This window comes from Chiloscyllium plagiosum, chromosome 16 (genome assembly GCF_004010195.1).
Source record: "Chiloscyllium plagiosum isolate BGI_BamShark_2017 chromosome 16, ASM401019v2, whole genome shotgun sequence".
Classification (NCBI taxonomy): domain Eukaryota; kingdom Metazoa; phylum Chordata; class Chondrichthyes; order Orectolobiformes; family Hemiscylliidae; genus Chiloscyllium; species Chiloscyllium plagiosum.
Window position 1 is genome coordinate 11856295 of NC_057725.1, and position 22354 is coordinate 11878648.

Sequence of the window (22354 nt, forward strand, 5' to 3'; positions counted from 1 at the left end):
TCCTGTCCTTCAGGGAGGGAAATCTGCCAAGCTTGCCCAGAGTGGCTTATATGTGACTACAGAAACACAGTTCATCCCTCCCAGTGAAATGGTCTAACAAGCCACACAGTTCAAGGGTAATTAGGCTGAGCAACAAATGCTGGCCTTACCAGTAATGCCCACATCCTGTGAAAGACCGGGGGTGGTGGGGGAATGGAGTCAGGTAGATGAAGCCTCCAGCGTCTGAGACAATGGCAGCCATATTGTGAAGGGGACTGACTATGGCTCAGAAAATACAAGTAGCCAGGCAGGAGGCTGGAAGAACACAGCAAGCCAGGCAGATCAGGAGATGGAGAAGTGGACGTTTCTGGTGAGAAAGCAAGTCAAAATCTACCTGGTCAGATGCAGCGTCCTATTAAGGAATTAGTTGTGATGTTCGACCTGGACATGAAAAGACAAGATGGTCAATCGCCGCGGAAATTCATCTTGCAGCCCGAGTAAACGCACAGTTTGTGAGATATTACTGAGGCTGGGTCACTTTTTTTTAATTTAAAAAAAAGACTCGGAACCCACATCAGTGGGAAACTTTCCCACATACCCAGATTCAACAGATAAGAGTCACCGTCCACATATTGCAATCCCTGGTCAAAACACAGTCTCGGAACCTTACATCCCCGGCTTCATTCTCAAACTGCCTTGCAGTAGAGTTGACCGGCAAACTCTGCCTGGATTTCAGAGGGCCCAAGCCCCAGGGTGCGGCTCATAAGGGTGCCCGGAACTTTCCAGAAGGATTGGCTCAGGTTTGTGTATTTGCAGCACACTTGGCTTTGCAGTTCACGTCGAGAGGAGTACAGGCAAGTTTCCAGTTCGAACTTATAGAACGACGCCACAATAAAGTTCTGCAGGCGTTTGTGGAGCAGTGGTAGTGTCCCTACCTCTCAGCCAGAAGGCCCACCTGCCCCAGAGGTGTGCCATAATATCTCTGAACAGATTGGTACAGAAAATGTCTAAAAAGAACGTTCGTGTTATTCTAAATGTGTACATCTGTCGCACCCAACATTAACAACCGTCGATCTTGCAAATGCAAGAGGTGACTTTGGGATAATATCATGCAAGAATATTGCAAGGTTGGGTCGGGGATAAGGCTCTAGCTCACTACCTTTGCTGTAGGTTTGCGCCGAAACACATTCTCACAAAGATTTTTCAGGAGGTTGAGTAGGGCATGTACCGCAGCTACAATTACCCAGTCTACCTTTGAGCAGTGACTGCGGCTTTAGCACAGGTTTGATTGACTCTCCGGGCTAACTTCACAAGTTATAGAAATTTGGCCTTCTCTCTCTGTGGATAAGCTATGATCGATATCAGACAAAGAGCAATCTCTCCATCTCCCAGGACACAGACCTCGGAGAGGTCCATCAGGAAACTTGCATTTATACCGCCCCCTTTACATCCTGAGAACCCTTTGAAGCACTTCATTGTTAAATTCCCTTGAAATATAGTTAGTCACGATGACATTACTCTGCACAATAAATCACTTTTTTTTTCTTGGCTGCTCTTCATTGTCAATTGGATCGTTGGATGGTATAGGTTGAAGTCACATGTTGTTCAGAACATCTTCATCTTTCCTTTTCCAGTAGAATAACCAGTTGTTTTACCCCCTATCTGGAGACTACAAGTGGCGCTGTCTGGGTAGAGCGGCTACTTTAACTCAGTGCCAGAAATATTTGCATGTGAGAAAATTGGCTCAATTGCCAAGTCACGTACACAACATCAGCATCAACGATCCCTCTGCCCAAAACACATTTTCTCACACAGTCAACCTGTCTCAGGAAATAAAAGAAAAACCCAATGCCATTTATTGTTGTCATTCCATGTTATATTTTAAAAGTTGGGAGTAAACCTATTCTCTGCGTTTGAGTTGGGAGTCCTGTTCTAGAATGAGCTGAAAAGTATTCCAAACGCTAACCTTTCACTGAAAGCACTGGAGATAATTCATTGCGCTTCCTACTGTGTTATTCCTCTGTTTCCTCTGTCTGGCTCTCCATCTGCAGTGGGTGCAGTTTGCGTATATTTCTATAAATGTATAGTTGCACCTTCGCACATACATCAATTTCCAACGTTATATGCAACCTACATCTGGGTGCATTAGCATCTATGTTTATCTGCATTTTATAGTCCATTCCACAGTCGTCTATTCCTTGAGAATGCGTTCAATCACGCAACAAGTGCATATATTAGCATGCTGCTGAAATATACTTAAAAGTGCTGGCTGTTAATAACTTGTCTGTTTAAAGTAACATCTCAACTCTGCGCAGGTTCTAATGCTGAGTGTAACTAAAGCACGGACATAGGTTGCCTGTGGAATAAGTGATGCTACGGATCATTTTGTACAGCATCCAAGCCATCCACAGACCAACACGTCTCTATAGTTTATTACTCATATTTAAATGCACGTCATCTTGGATGTAGGAAATCTGTCACTTTGGCTTGTTATTTGGTACTTGGGCTGATCCTTGCAGTCAGTGTCGAAGACAGGTGCATAAGCTGAGGCGCCACTCGTTTGACAACTGGTATCAAAGGCTGTCTCTGTCTGCGGTAAGTTGGAATGATGTCTACTTTTTGTGTGTGTGCGCGACTGAAAGGAGGCATTGCGGTGGAAGAAGACTCTCTAGAGGATTTGGGCTATTTTTTTCAGGTAGTAAGGCCACTGGGACTTGGCAAGTTTAACAGGTTGTGGCCACCGATAATACCATGAGCATTGTCGACGATAAACTGTCCCAGGGAAAGATTAAATATGTTTTCTCTTTGCAAAAGAGCGAGCCACATTTCAGTGCGTCTGAAAGCGAGTAGGTGGTGGTGATTTCAGTAGTTTGGTGCAGTAAACATTGGGTAACCACACTTACCGGCCGGAATCGCGAGAATTTTCCAGAAATATGTGTGACAGAGGTATTGAAAGACAAAATTGTTCCCTTACCTGTTCTATGCAAATCCCTTGGATCCTGTGCTGAACTCTATAGCTCTCGATAGTTAAGATAACCACGTGTGCAGGAAGTTAAGTTAAACTACTTTTTCAAGAGAGGGGCAAAAAGAAGTTGTTTTTTTTAAAATAACAAAATCAAACGTGTAACTTAACCCAGCCTACTGTCCTCACTGTGTCTGAACTGAGTGTTCTGAAAAGACCAGTCATATAGTATCTGATAGCCCGCTATTTCCAAAAGCAATTATTCCCTTAATTCATTAGAATCACGTAAGCCCCGAAACGTCTCCCTGAGCGAATGTGTTGCGTAAATGTAGAAGCTTAAATCACCTCTGCATACGTGTGTCTTCCAGTCACTAAGGTGTAGAGAGTTTCGGCAGCGGAAATTGCAAAAGGGTTATTACATTCATAAGTCACACAAGTAGTGGGCGATTGACTGAGCAAGCAGAAGTTCCAATGATGACTTCAAATAAGGCACATTACCTTCCAGCATTTACTGGAGAGACGGGGTTTTAAGACTCTTCGCTTTCCCAGGCGGTGAATAACGATGGTAAGCGGGTTGTCAGGGAGGGGCTGGCTTGGAGGCGGGGTGGTCAGTCATTGCGATCGCTATTATTTTTAATAACGCCACGTTACCAATGGAAGGTGAGTGAAAATTTCTCACACCACTGGGAGATATCACCCACACACCCACACACACACACACATCCCTCTTCAAGCGAAGTTGAACTCATTCTTTTGGAAACCTGCAATTTGCTGGAGATTTTTGTTTTGGTGTGTGACCAGAAGGAGATGCCAGCAGTGGCGCAGAGACACTGTCTCTGCCTCTGGACCTGAAGGTCTGGGGAATGGGGGTGGGGGGAGGTTCAAGTGCCCCGGAGGTGTGTCATGTCATGTTCTGAGCAGGTTAATAGTTGAAAATATGAGAGGCGATAAGAACTGGGTAATGCGCCGGGTTTTGGGTTTCAGCTGAGTGTGTAGACTTGCCCCGCAAGGAGCATGTCATCAGATCTTATTGGGGCGACTGACTGGCAATGCCATATTCACGTGACACAGCGTAGGTAAGCAACATCTGATACAAATATGAAGCAACAAGACCTGAAAATAGAAGTGTTATGAAGTATTTGGGGAGGAGGGTGCTGGGGGCTGGAGGAAGAGAACCATTAGCTGTTCCTGGGGTCCTGACGCCACGCTCAGGTGTACCTATTGTATATATCAGCACCCAGGACAGCGAGAGCTGCCTCAGCCTCAGCAAAACAACTCCATGCTAAGATATCGCGTCAGCAGATGGTGATTGCCACGGAGAAGGAGAGGGTTAGAACTAAAAAAAAATCTTTCAAAGCTGAGAGCGTTACTATAAGACCAGCTGAGGCGCCGAGCTGTTGGTTGGATTTTTTTTTTTAACAGGTTGGGCTGAAGTTCATTACGGTGCAAGAAGAGTCTGGGGAAACGATCCTGCTAAAAGGCAAGGTCACTGTATTGTAACTTTGTGAGCTGGAAGGGTTGATGAGGATGGCTTAAGGTGATGGCGTTTGAACATAGCAGGGTAAGTGAGCCGCGTCTGCCGTGTTGGTCTGTCGCCCGTTCTGGGTTGCAGTAAAGACCGTCCTGTGTGCCTCGGACAGGGACCACTGGTTTATTGAGCTGACGTTTCGCTGAGTGAGGTCAGTGATGCTGTGTAGGGACTGGACAGTTCCCCCCTGCCAAGTTCCTCAGACGCGCACTTTATCCTGCTTGGTCCTGAGAGTGACTGTATTTTCTGAGCCGGGCGCAAGTGTGATTTCCATTCTTTCTGTGTCCGACTTGCGAGAGAGAACTGTGGGTTCAGGAGGGCAGTAGATTCAAAGTAGCGTGCAAGAGGAGGCGCGAGGTGTTTAGTGAAAAGGGGAGCCCAGCACCAGGGGATCTGGCTGTTTGGGAAGGATTGCCTCGCCAAAGCTATATATTCCCGCACACCTCCACAACACAGAGACTCACATCAGCAGACGGCGCTGTTTTCAGTAGAAACCCAATTTCCCACAACACTACCTCCACCCTCCACTTCCAAAGCAACCCCGCAGTTACCCTGGCGGTGATCAATGCGAGTGAGGGGTCTCATTCAAGGCAGGGATCCCGAACTCGGTATCAACCGAGGCTAAATGCAGATGCAAACTTTTGGGGAGCGCTTGATACCATCAGTGGTGAATGAAACTAATTGTTCCACCTCAACACACACACACACAGAGTCACAAAAGACATGTTTCAGGTTGGACCTTGATTTGGACGTGGAAGGGACTTGCGTAACTATACCCAGTGTTACAATGATGTGAATCCGGAGGTTGTTGTAGGGGGATAATATACTATACGGTGACAGATTGGTTTTCGAAACTGGTCTCCGGCCCCTTCCTGATGCTCCGTGCCCCAGGAGAGGTGGCCTTCGGTGTTAATATTGATCTTGGATACACTCTGGGTGGTGAGGGGGTCGCTATACAGAGGTGTCTACATAGACTGCGCGCTGCTGAAGTTGGTCCTCTGATTCTGGGGTTGACTCTCTTGCAGAATGCAGCTTCTGTCTCAGGAGCTAGACTCATTCCATAAGGATGAGGGGAGGGAAAGGGCTATTGGACATCGGTGGGTTCTCTGTCATTTCGCCCAATCCGTCCTTGCCAGCAGCTAGAGGCGGTGACACTGTAGTCAGGGCTACCGGAGATCTCTCTACTAACCCTTCCTCTATAGAAACCCCAAACGACCGAGATACCGGATTTAACACACCGTCCCCAAACAGAAACAGCAAGGTAAAGGTGATTTCCATCCTGGACCTGAAGAAACGGGAAGCAGAGTAGGCCTCTCGGCCCGTCGAGCCTGCTCCTGTTTCTATCCGGTGTGCTAATGCTCCCACATTAAGCCGGGCCTTTCCATTCGGGACAAGGAAGAGTATATTTCCTTCGCCGGTTGTCAGTGAGACTGGGGAGAGGAGGTTTTCATTGGATGGTGGTTACCACGGCAACGTGAGGAGCAGCCTTGCCACCAGCTCTCTCTCTCTCTCTCTCCCGGTCCCTGTGATAATGATGCCCGCGGTTTGGATTCGCTCTGAACAGCTTCCCACCTAAAGCGTGCTGCTGTCATCAGTGCGCCACTCTGCTTGCTGGGTCTATTATTACATCCAGGTCCTCTGGCACCAGAGCCTAAAGGAAGAAAAAAATAACTCCCAGTCAAAACAGGGTTTCTTCAAGCTCCGAGCTCTGCTTGTGCCAGAACAACAAACAGGATTCCTTCACGTGGCCTTGAAAGCGGAATGGTTCTGAAAAATGTGAGAGCAAAAGAAATTGCCTCTCTCCATCTCAGCATCTCTGAGCGCAGGATGTATGTGAGGGTGAATTCTGGGTCAGGCTAAGTTCTTGTCCAAGGGCTGCCTGGACACTGGGTGGTGGTGGGAGAATCCTGAACTGAGTGTAGAACAGGATTTGCTCATGTCGTGTGTAAAGCCATCAGTTTGTTGGCAGAGTGTGGTGAGTGAGACGGGGTGGGGAGAAGGACGCGCCGTAAAACCAGCCAGGAAAGGGGGGTTTCAGCCCTGGAGTTTGTCATGGGGTAACACAGTATTTTTCTATCGGGGCCTGTCCTCTCAAAGACGAACCGGTTAAAAAAAAACACCTCACTTGTTTAAGTTGTTACTGAGTTTATCCGCGGGAGCGTTTGGAGGCGTGAGTACGGATCTGATCATTTGCTGCTTCCATTGGGAATTTTCCGTGATGTATAAATCATTCTAGTGCAGGTGGAATTGCACTGAGTCTGTTTTAATGAGATCTAGATTCAAAGGGCTCTCTTAGCGTTTCGGTTCGGTGCAAACACTTTCCAAAGAGAAGTGCAAATTCATAACGAATTGTGTCAAGTCCAGTTAATTGCAAGTAAAACATTGGACAGACCGAGGCTGTGAAAGAGCAGACAGAGAGTGGGAATAAAACTCCCATAAATATTCAAACATTTTTACTAAGGGCGATTTTTTTTTTCATTTCTTGCCCCCGTGCTGAAATGTAAACTTTCTGGGCGATAATTAATCTCAAATGTAGGCGTATGACGTCTGAGAAACTTTGGGAAAGTGAGGACTGCAGAAAAGCACAGTTTAAGAGCACCCCTCACTAGCCTGGTCACCATGCCCACCCACTCAGATCCTGATACTCTTTCGAACCGACCTTTTTTTTTAAAAAAGTCATTGTATTTGCTGGAATTACCCGAGATTTTCACCATTAATGTGATTATTCCAAGTATCGCCTCCAGTGACACTTGCGTCTGTCTGGACGACTGGAGGACGCGAAGGGCGCCATATAAACGCAAACGATCGACAGTAGGGGAGAAGGGAGGGAGGGTGGTCAATCTGCTCAACCACAAATAGGCTTTCTGCGGCATGTTTAGAGCTACCAATCCCCTCTCCCGACCCCAACCACCCCAATGTCACTAAGCGAGTCAGAGCATTCGGTTCATTCGAATTCCAACTCAGGATTTGTTTTGTGTGTATAATTTTTCCCACTACTTTGGGGGAAAGTTTTATCATGTTTTTAGCCGCCGCCTTCCCCCCCCCCCCCCCCCCCCCCCCCCACCACCACCCCAGCTCCCAGCCTCCGAGCTGCCATGATGTTCGGGATCAGAATTCAAGCGGAGTATCTCTACAAGAGCAACATGGTTCAGTCCGAAGATGTAGCGAGGCGCCTATGCATCAGCTCGGTGTTGAACCCAGGCTTCCTGGCTATCTTCATAGAATTTAGATGGCCCATGGATCATTTCCCATTGATGTGTGAAAGTGCGCCTCCTCTTCCCCGGCAGAGAGCAGGGTTAGAGTTAACCCTAACCCTGACCCTGACCCTGAAACCCTATCGCAGGCCGCTGAGTTGGAGCATAGAGATGTACAGCATGGAAACAGACCCTTCGGTCCAACCCGTCCATGCCGACCGGACATCTCAACCCAATCTAGCCCCACCCCCCCTCCTCCCCTGCCAGCACTCGGCCCATATCCCTCAGATACCATCCAAATGCCTCTTAAATGTTGCAATTGTACCAGCCTCAACCACATCCTGTGATTCCCTAAGTTTCATCAAGAGACACAAGTAGCATTGAGGATGATGAATTAAAGCCAGGTCCCGTGTGTTTGGAGGCGTGGGCATCATCCCTTTGGTATCATTGGGAAGATAAACGGGGTCGTTATCAATCCCCACCCCCCACCTCACGCCCTAAGCCTTGGCCAATATACATCCCGCAGCGTCACTAAAAGAAGATGAGCTGGTCTTTAACGTGTTACTAAAAGCGGGACCTTCCTGCGAGCTACTCGGCTGTCGCCTTCGCCAGAGTCGACTCAAAATTATTTCACTGGCTGTCGAGCCCTACGAGACCACTCGAGGACGTGCAGGGCGCTACATAAATGCAAGTTTTTTTTTTGAGAAACGATCAACAGTGTTTACTTGCTGAAAACAAAAAAAATGCTGGAGATCACAGCGGGCCAGGCAATATCCATAGATACACTGCTCTCTCCAGCATTCGTTGCCTACAGTACAGATTCCAGCCTCTGCAGTCATTTGCCCCTACCTTGTGTTTACTTGCTGCTGTGTTTGAACAGAAGTAAGAGAGCGCGGTATACTGTCTTGTTGGGAGAAAGTGAGGACTGCAGAAGCTGGAGAGCAGAGCTGAAAAATGTGTTGCTGGAAAAGCGCAGCAGGTCAGGCAGCATCCAAGGAGCAGGAGATACTGTGTTGTTGGGACTGTTCAGACCGTCTCCGCCCCGGGGGTCATACCCGGTTGGTGACCGGGGACTTGTTGCAGTCACTATCCCATCACCTGGGTTTGAAGTGAGCGGCTAGGGAGCACGGGCTGGTGTCCCTGTCAGATACATGGCGCGGCTTGCCTCGCCATCAGCTCTACATTGTGTGAAAGTTTGCCCCTCGTAAATGATGGAGTCTGCTCTAACGCGGTGATAACAGAGGCTTGACACGCACACACACACAGGAAACTAAATGGAAGGGAGAGAGAGCGGGAGAGAAAGGAGGTGGTAAGGGTGTGGTCTTAGAACTGTACGTGAAAGACACGTTCAGACAGCATTTTAAATTTCCACGACTTCGTGAGAAACGAAAGAAAATGCAAGGAAAATATCCATGTAGACCGAGCTAGAGACATGGATGGATACGAACCGCCTCTCCAAGACTTTGTAAAGTGATAGCAATTAGCGAGGAGGTATTTATATCAGATTGTGACTGGGCAAGGGGCCTCTTCAGTCATTGATAAACTTAGCAACGGCAGATTAATAACTGGTGCTGCGCAACATTTCGTTATCATTCTAAAAATGAAACAAGATCGAGAGTCAAATTGACTGGAGAGGGTGGGGTGGGGGGCGGTGGGGAGAAGAGAGGGAAGGAAAATACAAGAATCACGTGAACGAGGGGGTGGTGGTGTTTGAGAGCACGTCACCATTGCCCTGTTGAGCTGATCCAGGGATACCCAGCGCCGTTTGAAGTTGGAGCAGTGTTTGTGTGTGTGTGTGTGTTTGTTTGTTGGGGAGGGGAGAGGGAGTGGATTGAACGCAGGAGAGTGGCGGTCTCGCTGTTGGAATACCGGATGGGGCTGTCGTGTTTGTATGAAATTACTGACGGGTCCAGGTAGTTTCCGCCATCAATAATTTACCATTGGCGGAACAGAAGACGCCGTTTCCACCAGGCAGAAGTGTGCAAGCTCATGAAATCCAACCGATGTAGTTGCATTGCAGAAATTGACACAGAGCGGTGGGTTATTTCAACACACACAACACATCGCTTCGTGTAGTGTATTTTAGCGGATGCTAAGTTCGGTGAATATAGTTCACGGGGAGTTTGCAAAACAAAACACCAGACAATAGAGCAGCTGTAAACCTATCATGGGCACTTCATAAATAACCAATGCGGCTTATTAACTAGATTGAGTTCGAGGTACTACAAGCAGCAGAGGTCATTGTATTGCAACGCCAGTCCTTTGACACCCGAGTCCCGATCAAGGGGGAATTGTGGCTGGATTTTAGTAACATCTCCGCGGTGGTCAGCGCCGAGAAGGAATTCCGCGCAAAGCTCGGGCGAAATTCGAGAATTTCGTTGCAGTCCGCTTAATGGGCATCCACTTGTGTCTCGGGAGAGAAAGTCGGTTTGCACTTTAAAATTGAGGGTTGGATGATCAATTTCTGTGCCTTAATTGTCTTTCGGGTGCGGAACGTTTTCACATTTTACTAAGGAGGGGAATAACTCGCTTTCGCCTATAATGTTAACGGCGGCGAGATTTGAAATCGTGCGCGGGAGGGGGGGCGGTGGGGGTAGGGGGAGAGCTGTCTACCAGGCTGCTCTCAGGGTGACGGTAGTTGTCGAGATGTAAGTCATTCCCCTTTCTGCTATCAAGTAGCCAGAGCATATTGTCTGCAGGACACGCTGTCGAGGGCTGTAATACACACATACATAAACACACATACACACACATACACACACGCACACACATACACACACATACATAAACACACACACATACCACATACACACACATACACGCGCGCACACACACATACACGCACACACACATACACACACACGCATACACACACATAAACGCGCGCACACACACGCGCGCGCGCTCACGCCTTGCAACAAATAACTTGCAGATCTCATAAAGATTTAATAAGAAACCTAAGCTTTGACAGCGCTGCCGGATCAGAGCACCGGGGAGCTGGGAGGGAGGACCCCACAGCACTGAGTTTGCTTGCCCTTTTTACAGCAAGATGTGAACATGAACTAACAAACTCACGCCAAAAAAAGACTGATAGCTTATAATCCGAACATTTCCTGCCTCGAGTCTATTTTAACTGAAGGTCAGTACTAATTGATCATTTTGTTTAAGCGGTGTGTTTTGGGGATGTGGGAGGCGTGTCCTAATTGACAGAGTGCTCACAAATGTTCCTCTTAAATTAATGCTTAATATGACTGTACAGAAAGTGTGTTCACTGCACTATATAACACAAGGGGAAACTTTCACAACAGTTCATGCCCTCCTCTCGTATGCCCGAAATATTATTCGAAAATGATATTTGCAATCTGATTTGAATGCATTGTAACGGTGGGACATGTGTGCGTCAATGAGTTTGTAGCGTCTGATAACAACATCTTGCAGGGTTTAAAGATCAGACTTGTTGCAGTTCCAACGTGTTTATTTTTGCAATCCAAGTATGCGGGCGGTCCGCTCCCAGAGTTGCAGCGATCTGCTCTGACTCAAAACCCATGACATTTTCTTGCTCGACTTGTCCCTGTAAATAAGTGCTTTGGCACAATTCATCTCAATTAATTAGTCAGAAGAATGTGAAATTCAGATATTATCTCCACAATCTCATACTCAGAAGCAGCTGTGCAATCAACTGCGTGCAAGACTGCCACCAAGTGGTGATTGAGGGCAGTGCAGTGTTTGGAGCCGGTGAAAAAGTTTTTCAATTAAAATGTCAGCGGAAAAGGGTGGGGGGAAAATGTCGCGAAAAATTCAAATCGGGAAAAACAGAAGGGCTGTTCTTAAGGTTTAAACAAAACGCAATCGATTCAAACTTTGAGAGAGTGTCACCATCACAGGACAGGTTTAGCTATATCGAGGGAGATGGTGGCGTTCTGCTATGTCACTTCACTGTTTCAGTCCTGATCTTCCTGGGATAGGTGTTCGCTTTCCACGTCAGCATGGAGTCAGATTTGAATCCCATAACATTCGGAATTGAAAGCTCTCCATAATCGATGGCTTGATTTTGGGTTGTTTTGTCAGGCAAGGAAAGTTGCCACATCCTTCCGACGTGTGACATCAGACACGCAGCATTGTTGGGGATCCTGAGTTACTTTTTCTGGAAAGGCCGAGCAAACCATTCAGTTCAAGGGCCATTCAGAACTATTGTGCAGGTTAATTCAGAGCAACTTGATTCAGCGGCCGCAGCTCTTTGCTTCATTTGAGTATTTTTGTTTCCATTGCTGGATTATTGGGGCGAGGGGCTGAGACAGTGACTGTTCACCTGCGAGAGAGGGAGCCCAATTGCGGACTTGGGAGTTGGTGGTGGGGGGGGGGGGGGGATGGTGAGGGGGAGGGGGTTGCGGGGGTGGGGGGGAGGGTGCTGACAGTGTTCAACACCGATGTCCTGGCTCCCCCTGCCGCCTGTCGCGCGGTCCTGCTCCCTCAGGGAAAAGGTGCTGAGTGACCAGGGTTTTATATTTAGAAAGCCAGTGACAATGACGCAATTCCAAAGCGAGTGCGTGCAATCTGAAATGTAAATCAGGTCTTTTGAAATGCAAATCAGGCTGAGCTGGCCTCTTTGTCCCAGTGACTCCCCCCCAAAAAACAGCGTGTCCACATGAACCGGGAGGAGGGATAGGACGGGCTGCTGGAGCGAGTTGCACTGTCTGGGAATCCTCGGCTGGCCGTGCCTGGCTCAGGAATGACTCGCTGCCGCGCTCCGAGCGGACCATGCTCTGAGGATGGTTTGAGCCAGAGGCTGCCCCCAACCGAGAAGTGAACTCGTCAGTCTGTCCACTCACTGTGGGGGAGATGAAGGGCACATGGTGAGTGAGTGTAGGGGGAGAGGAAAGGGGTGGTGGTGGTGGGGGGTGTTTCAGGTGAAGCTCCAGTTAACAGAAACAGAACCAGAAATCGCTGGAGAAACTCAGCACAGGCTGTCCCCCTCCACTGACCTGCCGGGTCTCTCCAGCGATTTCTGTTTTGTGTTCCACATTTCACAGTTGTGTTTTCTTGAAGTACGGTATCTGATCGTAGCGGGTGGGGGTGATGAGGAAGAACCTTGTTCCCCATGCGTGTAATCTGAGATAAGTATGATCCCAATACTCAGCCGAGATCCCATTGAATGGCGGGTCAGGCTCGAGGGGCCGAATGACTTACTCCCAGTTGGCTACTACTTTAGCTGGTCAGTGAACAGCCATGGAGTACTGTCCTTACCTGGTCTGGCCTACATGTGACTCCAGACCCCCAGCAATGTCAGTGACTCTTCCTTCTGAGCAATTAAAGTTGCATAACGCCGTCCACCTCCCACGAACAAATGGAAGAAAAATACTCTGGACTTTCGGTATTCCTTCTATCCATTCGGAGAAAGTGAGGACTGCAGATGCTGGAGACCAGAGCTTAAAAATGTGTTACTGGAAAAGCGCAGCAGGTCAGGCAGCATCAAAGGAACAGGAGAATCGACGTTTCGGGCATAAGCCCTTCTTCATTTCCTTTGATGCTGCCTGACCTGCTGCGCTTTTCCAGCAACACATTTTTAAATTCCTTCTTTCCATCCCCGGCACAGGTGAGACCTACCTGGGTCCAGCGATACCTGTGTTCACTGAGTAACTCTATGTGTCCCAGTGCCTTTCCAAAGCGCCGTGCCCAGAGCTAGTGAGAAGTGGTTAAGGAAATTACTCAGAGTATGGACTCCTGTAGGCAGTGCCATTACTGATGGGCCGAAGGGAGAGTGTGAAGAATACGGAGTTCCTGGGGGAGATTGGTGACGTTTCCAGAGATAGGGAAAGGATGATGCCTTTGGGTGGGATTTTAACACAAGGATGCGAATTTTCAGTCTGGGTCAGTGAAAGTGTGTGGCAGCGGACGGGAAGCAAGGTAGGCACAAGGTGAAAGGCGGCAGAGAGTTTTTCAAAGGTTGACTTCTGGGCGATGAAAGAGTCCAGTCAGGAACACACTGGAACAGTGAACTCCGCCGGCATCGAAGTGGTTAGTGAGGGTTTCACTAAACAGTGCCCTGTGAGTAGGGAAGGGATGGGCCATGTTTACCAGAATCAATAGATGTGTGGCTAGAAACTGGGCTGATTCTGGGGACTGGGTTGGTGTTGGGGACTGGGCTGGTGTTGGGGACTGGGCTTGTGCTGGGGACTGGGTTGGTGTTGGGGACTGGGCTGGTGTTGGGGACTGGGCTTGTGCTGGGGACTGGGCTGGTGCTGGGGACTGGGCTTGTGCTGGGGACTGGGCTGGTGTTGGGAACTGGGCTGGTGTTGGGGAACTAGGCTGGTGTTGGGGAACTAGGCTGGTGCTGGGGAACTGGGTTGGTGTTGGGAACTGGGCTGGTGCTGGGGACAGGGCTGGTGATGGGGACTGGGCTGGTGTTGGGGACTGGGCTGGTGATGGGTTGTGGGCTGGTGCTGGGCACTGGTGCTGGGGACTGGTTTGGTGCTGGGCACTGGGCTGGTGATGGGGACTGGGCTGGTGTTGGCGACTGGGCTGTGCTGGGGACTGGGCTGGTGTTGAGTGGGGGCGCGTAGGGGTCAAACTTTGGACCCCTTTAAACCCGAGGCAGGGATGCGAATTGTAGCGAGGATATGACAGTGAGTGACCAGGCGTGGCAATTTCCACTTTGCCAATCATGACTTGGAGAGGGAGTTGCGGTGGATTCAGGATGTTGCTCCCTCGCCTGTTCCCATCTTCTGGCTGGATTCTCCATACGAGGCTGCCTTTTAGACGGGGGTAAACTCATTTGGGACCGAACTCTCAAACTCCGCCCGGAGGTTTATGAACACCGTCAGGGATTTCCATGCTCTCTAACAGCAGCTGATTTACTGCAATGAGAGAAATGTTCTTTAATTACCGGATTCTTTCTCTCTCTCACTCACTACTTGCTGTAACACTGACGCCACGTTTAGGTGTCAGTGCTGCTTAATAAAGTGCTGCTTAATAAAAATCCTGGTCATTTTTTTTTGTTGCGTAGATTAATCGCAACTGCTACATGGAATAACTTTTCGTTTTCCGTCTTTTGAAAGTTTGCAATTAATCAAGTTCTGTTTATCCCCAGCAATTTGTTTCAGTATTTTTATTGGCTGACCGTAACCCAGTAACAGAAGTCCTGACTGTAAAACAAACAGTAAAGAGTAGTTTCCTTACAATTGACAATGGTCGGGTATTTTCCACTGGAGTATTTATTTTGTTAAATTGCAAAGTTGTATTAATTGTAATGCAGTAATTTTTGAAGGGTTTGTAGTGTACATGCACTGATGTTGCAGAATGCCCTTTCACAAGCTGCCGAGGATGTTAATGATTAATGACGGTAATAACTGCTTAACTTCCTCTGTCCTGTCAAAACCGGGAGGATTTGGCTAACACAAGAGTGGGGACTGACTGGCTCTCCCAGTCCCAGTCCTGTAGTAATTCTGGTGCTTTCATTAGTTCGAGAGCGTTTCAGTAACCGGTGCTGCGCAGAGTGTTTTATCTCCACCCACTGACACCCACGCCCTCCTTCCATTTCCTCCCCCCCACCCCCACTCCCCCTACCCCAACATCCCAGCTCTTCTCCTCACCTTTCAAAACGCTCCAAATTCTCACTTCCTGCCAAACGAGGTGCCATTGAGGTCTACAGCAAGGTGCAAAGGCCCTTCGACCCATCGGGTCTGTGCCAGTCAAAAACAGCCACCTAACTTCAGTCGATATTTGTAACGCTGAGATATAGGAACCGCGCCCACCGCGAACACCTTCAATTGGATACGAAACATTTCAGAACCTCCTTAAATACACATCAAACTCAACGTTCACCATAAAGAGCAACCCTGCCCAGTTCTGCCCATCTCTTTGCACAGGGGACGATGGTATTGCCCCTGCCTGTGAGCCAAGAGGCCAGGGTTCAGGTCCCACCTGCTTCAGAGCTGTGCCATCCTATCTGTGAATGGGTGATTCGGACAATATCCAGTTCTGCCCTTAAATATTAAGTCGGAACTGATGAAGGGTTATTGGACTTCACACGTTAACTCTGCTTTTTCTCCACAGATGCTGCCAGCGCTGCTGAGTTTCTCCAGCAACTTCTGTGATTGTAAAGTCATGTTAGTCTTCTGACCGTTTAGAAATGTAACTATAAAATGTGAATGTAAACAGGAGGTGATGTCTTATGTTTGGAAGGCTATCTGAACAGATATGCAATTAGCTTCAATTCTTTAAAAAAATTCATTATGTCTAAATTCAAGAACTTTTCACTGATGCAATTTTCACTGAATCAAAATGCATGTGTGTGTGGGTGGGTGTGTTGGGGGTGTGTGTGTGTGTATGTGTCTGTGTGTTTATGTGTCTGTATGTGTGTGTCTCTGTATGTGTAGGTGTGTGTCTGTGTGTAACAGCTGTATGTAACATCGGCTACTTTCATTAATTTCAATTGCCAAGTGTATAGAAGTCCTGGATATTTCTCCGTTAGCTGGTGTGATAGACGTGGGGAATGACTCAGAGGGGGTTCAGGGAGACCTGGACGTACTTTAAAATGAATAAGATCTCAAGGAATTGCCATGTTAGTGAACCGACTGCAGTGACCTCAGACTGAATGCCTTGCCAGTTGGCCAAAGCAAATGGATGTTGAGATTTCAAAATTGGATGAATGTGGTTATTTATGGACCCCGGAAGACAACAACATGAGATATTTCCTGGGATCCAAAACTCAGGGTAATTTGTAAACACGGACCAAACTGGTTAAAAACATTGGGAAAACTCGGAGCAATTGTTGTAAAAGAGAGAATCAGAAGTTAATCCCTGGCATTGATGACAGTTTGAGGTCTGTGCTGATCTTAAAGATTTAATTGGAGTGAAGTTTCTTGGTGGTGACAGTGGTTTGGGTTTTTTTAACATCAGGGACAATCTCATAGTCATTAAACATCCGGGAAGGGATCGAGTCGCTCTTTAACGAACGACGGTGGAGGGGGCGGGGTGGTGTAATGTTGCTACTTGGAGACACTAAGCCATTAAGTCACCAGTCAGCCCAAGTCAATAGTTTGCAAACTGAACTTCTCTATTGTGTGCTAACCGTTGGAATAATCATGTTCTTGGTGCTCCCCCCCCCCCCCTCTCTGTCCATCCCTCTCCCTCTGCCTCTCTCCCTCCCTCCCTCTCCCTCTCTCCCTCCCCCTCCCGCAGGCACACCAGCTGAGGAGAGTAATGAACATCTTGTTCCTTGCTATGGTTATCTCATCCTGTGGTTGCCCGCAAGCTGCCCCGATGAACGAAGCTGTGGACCGAGGAGCCTCGCCCTACCCGGGGCTGCGGCCTTACGGGACTCTGGCCGGTGGAGGGGGGCCAGGGGGCTCCTCTTCCCGGGGACTCGGGGCTTTGGCCAACTCGGTGGGCCATGTGCTGGAAGAGCTCCTGGAGGTGGACAGGGAGGCTCGGCCGAGCGACGGCGGAGGGGGAGGCTCAGACAAGGACGGCGATTTGTACTCGTCCCGGGTGATGCTGAGCGGCCAAGTGCCTTTGGAACCGCCTTTGCTCTTCCTGATGGAGGAGTACAGGAACTACTTAGAGGCGGCAAACATGTCGGCCAGGGTGAGGCGCCACTCCAACCCAGCGCGCAGGGGGGAGCTCAGTGTCTGTGACAGTATCAGCCAATGGGTGACGGCAGACAAGAAAAAGACAGCAGTGGATATGTCGGGCCAAACGGTCAGCGTCCTGGAGAAGATTCTGGTCCAGAACGGTCAGCTCAAGCAGTACTTTTACGAGACCAAATGCAATCCCAAAGGTTTCACTAACGAAGGCTGCAGAGGAATAGACAAGAAACATTGGAACTCTCAGTGCAAAACCAGCCAATCTTATGTCCGAGCCCTCACTATGGATAGCAGGAGAAAAATTGGGTGGAGATTTATAAGGATAGACACTTCTTGTGTATGTACATTGACCTTTAAGAGAGGCAGATAGTGAATTAGTGTATATAGATTTTATTGAGAAGTTATCTATTTGTATATAAATATTACATACAGCGTAAATTATTCCGTGGAAGCGATACAGAAAACTTTATGGACTGCATGTATAAATGAAGTTTATACAGTAAAAGAGGTGGCTTTATGTCTATTTATTGAACATATCCATGACTCCAGAAAAGGGAAAAAAAAACAATTATTTGCGCACAATTTCAAAAAAAAACAATAAGCCTGTATTACATTCCTCAAAACATCGCGGTTTGTTGAATGACGTTGCCAAGAAATGAAACAGTTTAAAAAAAAATGCATGCTGCTTCAGTTTGAACAAGAATCTGTCCATTGGAAAGTCCAACTCAACATTCCGTCTCGTTAGACAGTGGCTTTATTCCTCGTTAGTATTATGTTTGTTGACTGCTTTACCTTCTACCGATGGTGTTGGAATTAAAAAAAAGTCAAGGTGCTGACGTGAATCTTTATTAGTTTTTTTTAAATTTTATTTCCCTGGGGATAGGACTGTCAACGCTTTGTGCAGTACACTGGCTCCAGTGGGACACCGAGTTGATGGCCGCTTCCTTTTATTTTCTTGCCGTTTGTGCTGCATTAAAGAATGGGACACGCATGGTGTTGGAATGGATTCATTGGATGTGTCCCCCCCCCCCCCCACCCCATTCTCCCGCAACATTCATAAAGTACTTCTATAAGTAGACCCTGAAGACTAATTCTGAAATATCCGAATTTCACTGAAGGACACATATTCATTATGGGGAGGGAGGTGGGGCTGAGAAATACCGGTGTGGAAATCTTTCAAAACCTGAAGTTATGCAGAAATTTGGACACTAGTTATAGTAAAAGGACAGTCAAGTATATACAGTTGGGGGGAGGGGGCATGGTAGTGGAGGATGCACTTGTTGGGGAGAAAGCAGTGGAACCCATCGGGGAAGGGAGGTTTGTAAATTCCTTTACATTTTACCCAGTCCCCCAAGTGCACCTAAATGCAGACTTTCTATCAAAGAGAGATATAAAGGTCTGTTTATCAACGACCAGTAAGCTCCCTGGCAGTTATCTGGAAGACAATTCCAAAATACACAGCATGCACACTTTCTAATGTTAATTTCTGAACAGATATTCATTGTTAGAAAGCATCAAGATAAATTGACTATCAAATGGAATCAATGACAAACTTCAACCTAAATCAGCACAGACCTCCCAGCAAACCTGGCTATATCACTTGGCTGTCACTTCAGCCTTGGGTTACAGGGTTTGCAAGACAACCTGAAAGTTGTGCTCACCAAAACAAACCTCTTTGACTTGGAAAGGTAAACAACAGGGAACCTAATCTGTAATCTACACCTGACAGTAGATTTTTCAGTCTTAGTATCATTTTACATGGTATGTCTCTCATATCTGCCATCCCAGTTTTATTCACTGTTGCTATACAGAGTGCAAAATGACCCTTTGCAGAACTACACTATCCAATAGAAATTTTGCTATGGCCTTAAATCTATTGTTCAAAACCGAGAATGATTATTCTCTGACTAAATTTCATGGATTATAATACAACTGTTAACCTCTGTGACAAAAAAAATTATAAAAAAATTCTGGAGTTTCATTTTTGAAAAAAATATATTCAATTGTTAGACAATATATACATTTTCATATCTTCAAGTCATGTTAAAACTTTGTGTTTTACCACAGTAACAACAAAGAGACGACTGAAGCCATTCTTCCATCATCTGGCATTTCAGCAAAGTTGTGCCCCAACAGTTTGGGTTCTGTTTTGAAATATGACATAAAAATTTCAATATTTCATTTGAACATTAATATTTGATTTTAAGCATATTTTGCATCTATAACCATCTGTTCTAATTATCTACAACAGTGGGATATGTTGATGACATACCAAGTTAGTTCATTCAATATGCAACATCAAAACAGTTTTCAAGTGGGAGTTTCTAGCATTTGCAGTTTTTGTTCTCAGCCACATTTGCAAATAAAGGTTTGAGCATTGTGAATGCACTAGGTGCAAGCTAGATACAATTATTTCTAGGGAAGAGGAAAAACCTTTCATTTGAGTAAACCCACATAACTCTTGTGCACGCTCAATTTGAGACTTACATTGTAATTGTTTGTTAGCAAAGTACTTCAGTTCTGCTGAAAAAAAAATTGTGCTGAAGCCTTTTGTGTTGCACTGATCAGGACAGAACTGCAAGAATACCAAATCTCAGATAGAACAACAGTACACAGTAAATCGTTGTTTCCTTTCAGATTTGGGTATGCTTGCACTTCTGTCATGATCAGTGCAAGACAAAAACATCAACAACACATTCTTTTTTCAGAACTGCAATGTGATCTGTTTAGGAGTGGATTACCTGCCTATCGAATGCTTGAGGAAACATACCTGGAGAGGGAAATGAGATTTGTTTTTTAAATTAAATCAGCATATTTTAAAATAAAATTCCTTATGAATTTAAATTTAAAGAAAATAAATTGCAAATCAAATAAATTGGTTCATTTATTCATCTCCATTGAATACCATGCTATCAACTGATTCACGGAAAAGTTTGTCAAGCTTTTCAATAAGATACTTATAATCTCTCATTAACAGAAACATCAGAAATATATCTGTTTGAAGCATCATTAGTAACATTATGTTGGAGAAATGACTTTTCTACCAAGCACATACTAGTGATAATAGCTATCAAAACAGTGTAACAGCATCTAATACTTAAATATTCAAAGTTAATCTCTTTAATGCTCAGGGACCATCATATTCTAATCCAATGATCTTTTTGTTGCAGTATAACATATCCATATATTCCAAATCTATATTGCAAATGAATGGATAGGAAATAGCTTCAATGTTTGTTACAGTTTATACTTTAAATCAACCACTCAATTAATTTGAATAGAAACCTTGTACAAAATAAGGAAATTGTTCAAAAATACTATGTTCCAGTGACAGGTGACTATTGTAACCATGGTTACCTTCAAATAAATTTAGATTGACTATTGTTCATGTGAAAACCACAAATATATCAAATGTTAACAGCAAAATTATAACTAAATAATAACAATACTTAAGTTTTAGCATGGCTGCAATCAAGGAAAGCTTCAATGCATGATATGAATGACATTTTATAGAACATATAATACAATGATAACTAATTTCAGTTTAAAATTGAACTATATTGAGGAGTGACTGACCCATGGATGATTTGCTTTTGTACACATCTAAAAAATGTAATGTTTCACAAATTAGGCATTCAGCTAACAATTCTGTTGAACTCCAATCCTCCCCTTGAGTAGTCACACTGGTATGTTGAAAAAAAGCTCTAACATTACAACAATGAATTCACTCAATTGACAGGAGTGGCATAGTCACTTTAATAATCATAAACAAATAAAACAGGCTCAAATACAATAATTATTACAGTCTTCATTTTTCTTTCTCAAGTATTATTTGATTTCCTAGCTACCTAATGCTAGTCCAATGTATTGCAAGTGTTAATGAGTTCTTTCTTTCCAAGTAATAATTGCATTAAATACATGTCTAATACATATATAGGATGAGTTGTATTTCAGTAAATTTCATGCCTTCAAGACCAATATTATTGCATGATAACCCACATTGCAGGATATAATTTCAACTTCCAGAATGGGATTTGGTCACAAATATCTATTGTCAAAGAAATGACTAATCAGCTATTGACTACAAATATTGGGAAGTAATTTTATGTACATTATAGAGCATAACATACAGCAGGAAAATTTCAGCCTCTAAGGTAACATTAGGTTTAGATGAGAATAATTCGTTTTGAAATATTTCTATTGGTTATACAAAAGCTGATTTGCTGTCTTGAAATATTTTCAAGTCTATATAATGATAAGTTTAATATCGAGTATGCTTTGCACCTAATTCTGCACATTGTCCAGAAATAAAAACACACTATTTTATGATTATTCATCAATATGATTCTGGTACACGGAATTACATCAGTTCAATCTACTTTTTGTTTAATCAACTTGAGTAGTAGATACATAGATCCACTACTGTGCTATGAAGCCAGGTTTGATCAATGCTCTGTGCTGAGTTAGGATTGAAATGAAACCACCAAAAGTAATTTCAGCATCTTTGGCTGAGAATAGAACAATCGACCAGGGTTTGATTTTTTGATTGCTATCCAGTAATTCCTTCCAGAAAGTGTTTGTTGGGATGAGAACCGTATCAAGTTCACCTGTGACATTCACTTAGTACAACATCAGCATCATGTTGTGCAAGAATAGATGTCTATCTTACCACTAATTGATAGAGTTTATACTTGACACCATAGGATATTCAAATAACTGTTTCAGCAATCAATAGAATTCTTCATAATTGTTTAATCAAGATTAAACTTCTGAAGCATCAAAAGTATTGTCACCACCACATTGTGCTCTCTGCCCAGTAACTGTAGTATGTTGTGAATTAAAATAATTTAAAATTCCAAGGCGCTGCTTCATTGTTTTATAAATGCTCTAGTTCTTTCTGAAAAACATGTGAAATATATAAATTGAAAAATACTATTCAACACATACTTGGACAGCAATTTTAATACTTTTGCTGTATTAAAATAATGATGTGAAGCATGGAAATTCTCTGTGATGAATCAACATTTTAAATATGGTGTTCCACATATTCATGATAGTTAACCCCTTTTGGGTAATTTTGTCAATTTGATAATCTGTTTTTGAAGAC

At 45.4% G+C, this 22354-nt stretch overlaps 1 protein-coding gene across 10 annotated transcripts; it reads left to right on the plus strand.

Moving 5' to 3' along the window:
• Positions 1-2428: 2428 nt before the first annotated feature.
• Positions 2429-22114, plus strand: bdnf (brain-derived neurotrophic factor). 10 transcript variants are annotated; one of them, XM_043705446.1, is made up of 2 exons: positions 2429-2574; positions 16844-22114. In XM_043705446.1, exon 2 carries the CDS (start codon positions 16865-16867, stop codon positions 17615-17617), a length of 753 nt encoding a protein of 250 aa, XP_043561381.1. In that variant the 5' UTR covers positions 2429-2574; positions 16844-16864; the 3' UTR covers positions 17618-22114. The 10 variants fall into 10 exon arrangements, with proteins under 10 accessions (XP_043561381.1, XP_043561377.1, XP_043561383.1 ...); XM_043705442.1 differs by lacking the exon at positions 2429-2574 and adding an exon at positions 3353-3506; XM_043705448.1 differs by lacking the exon at positions 2429-2574 and adding an exon at positions 3950-4017.
• Positions 22115-22354: the final 240 nt, after the last annotated feature.

Coding starts and splice junctions, on each gene's coding strand:
- bdnf (XM_043705440.1), top strand. CDS start 4,482: ATGGCGTTTGAACATAGCAGG. Junction 4,503..16,843: donor TGGCGTTTGAACATAGCAGG/GTAAGTGAGCCG, acceptor CCCCTCCCGCAG/GCACACCAGCTGAGGAGAGT.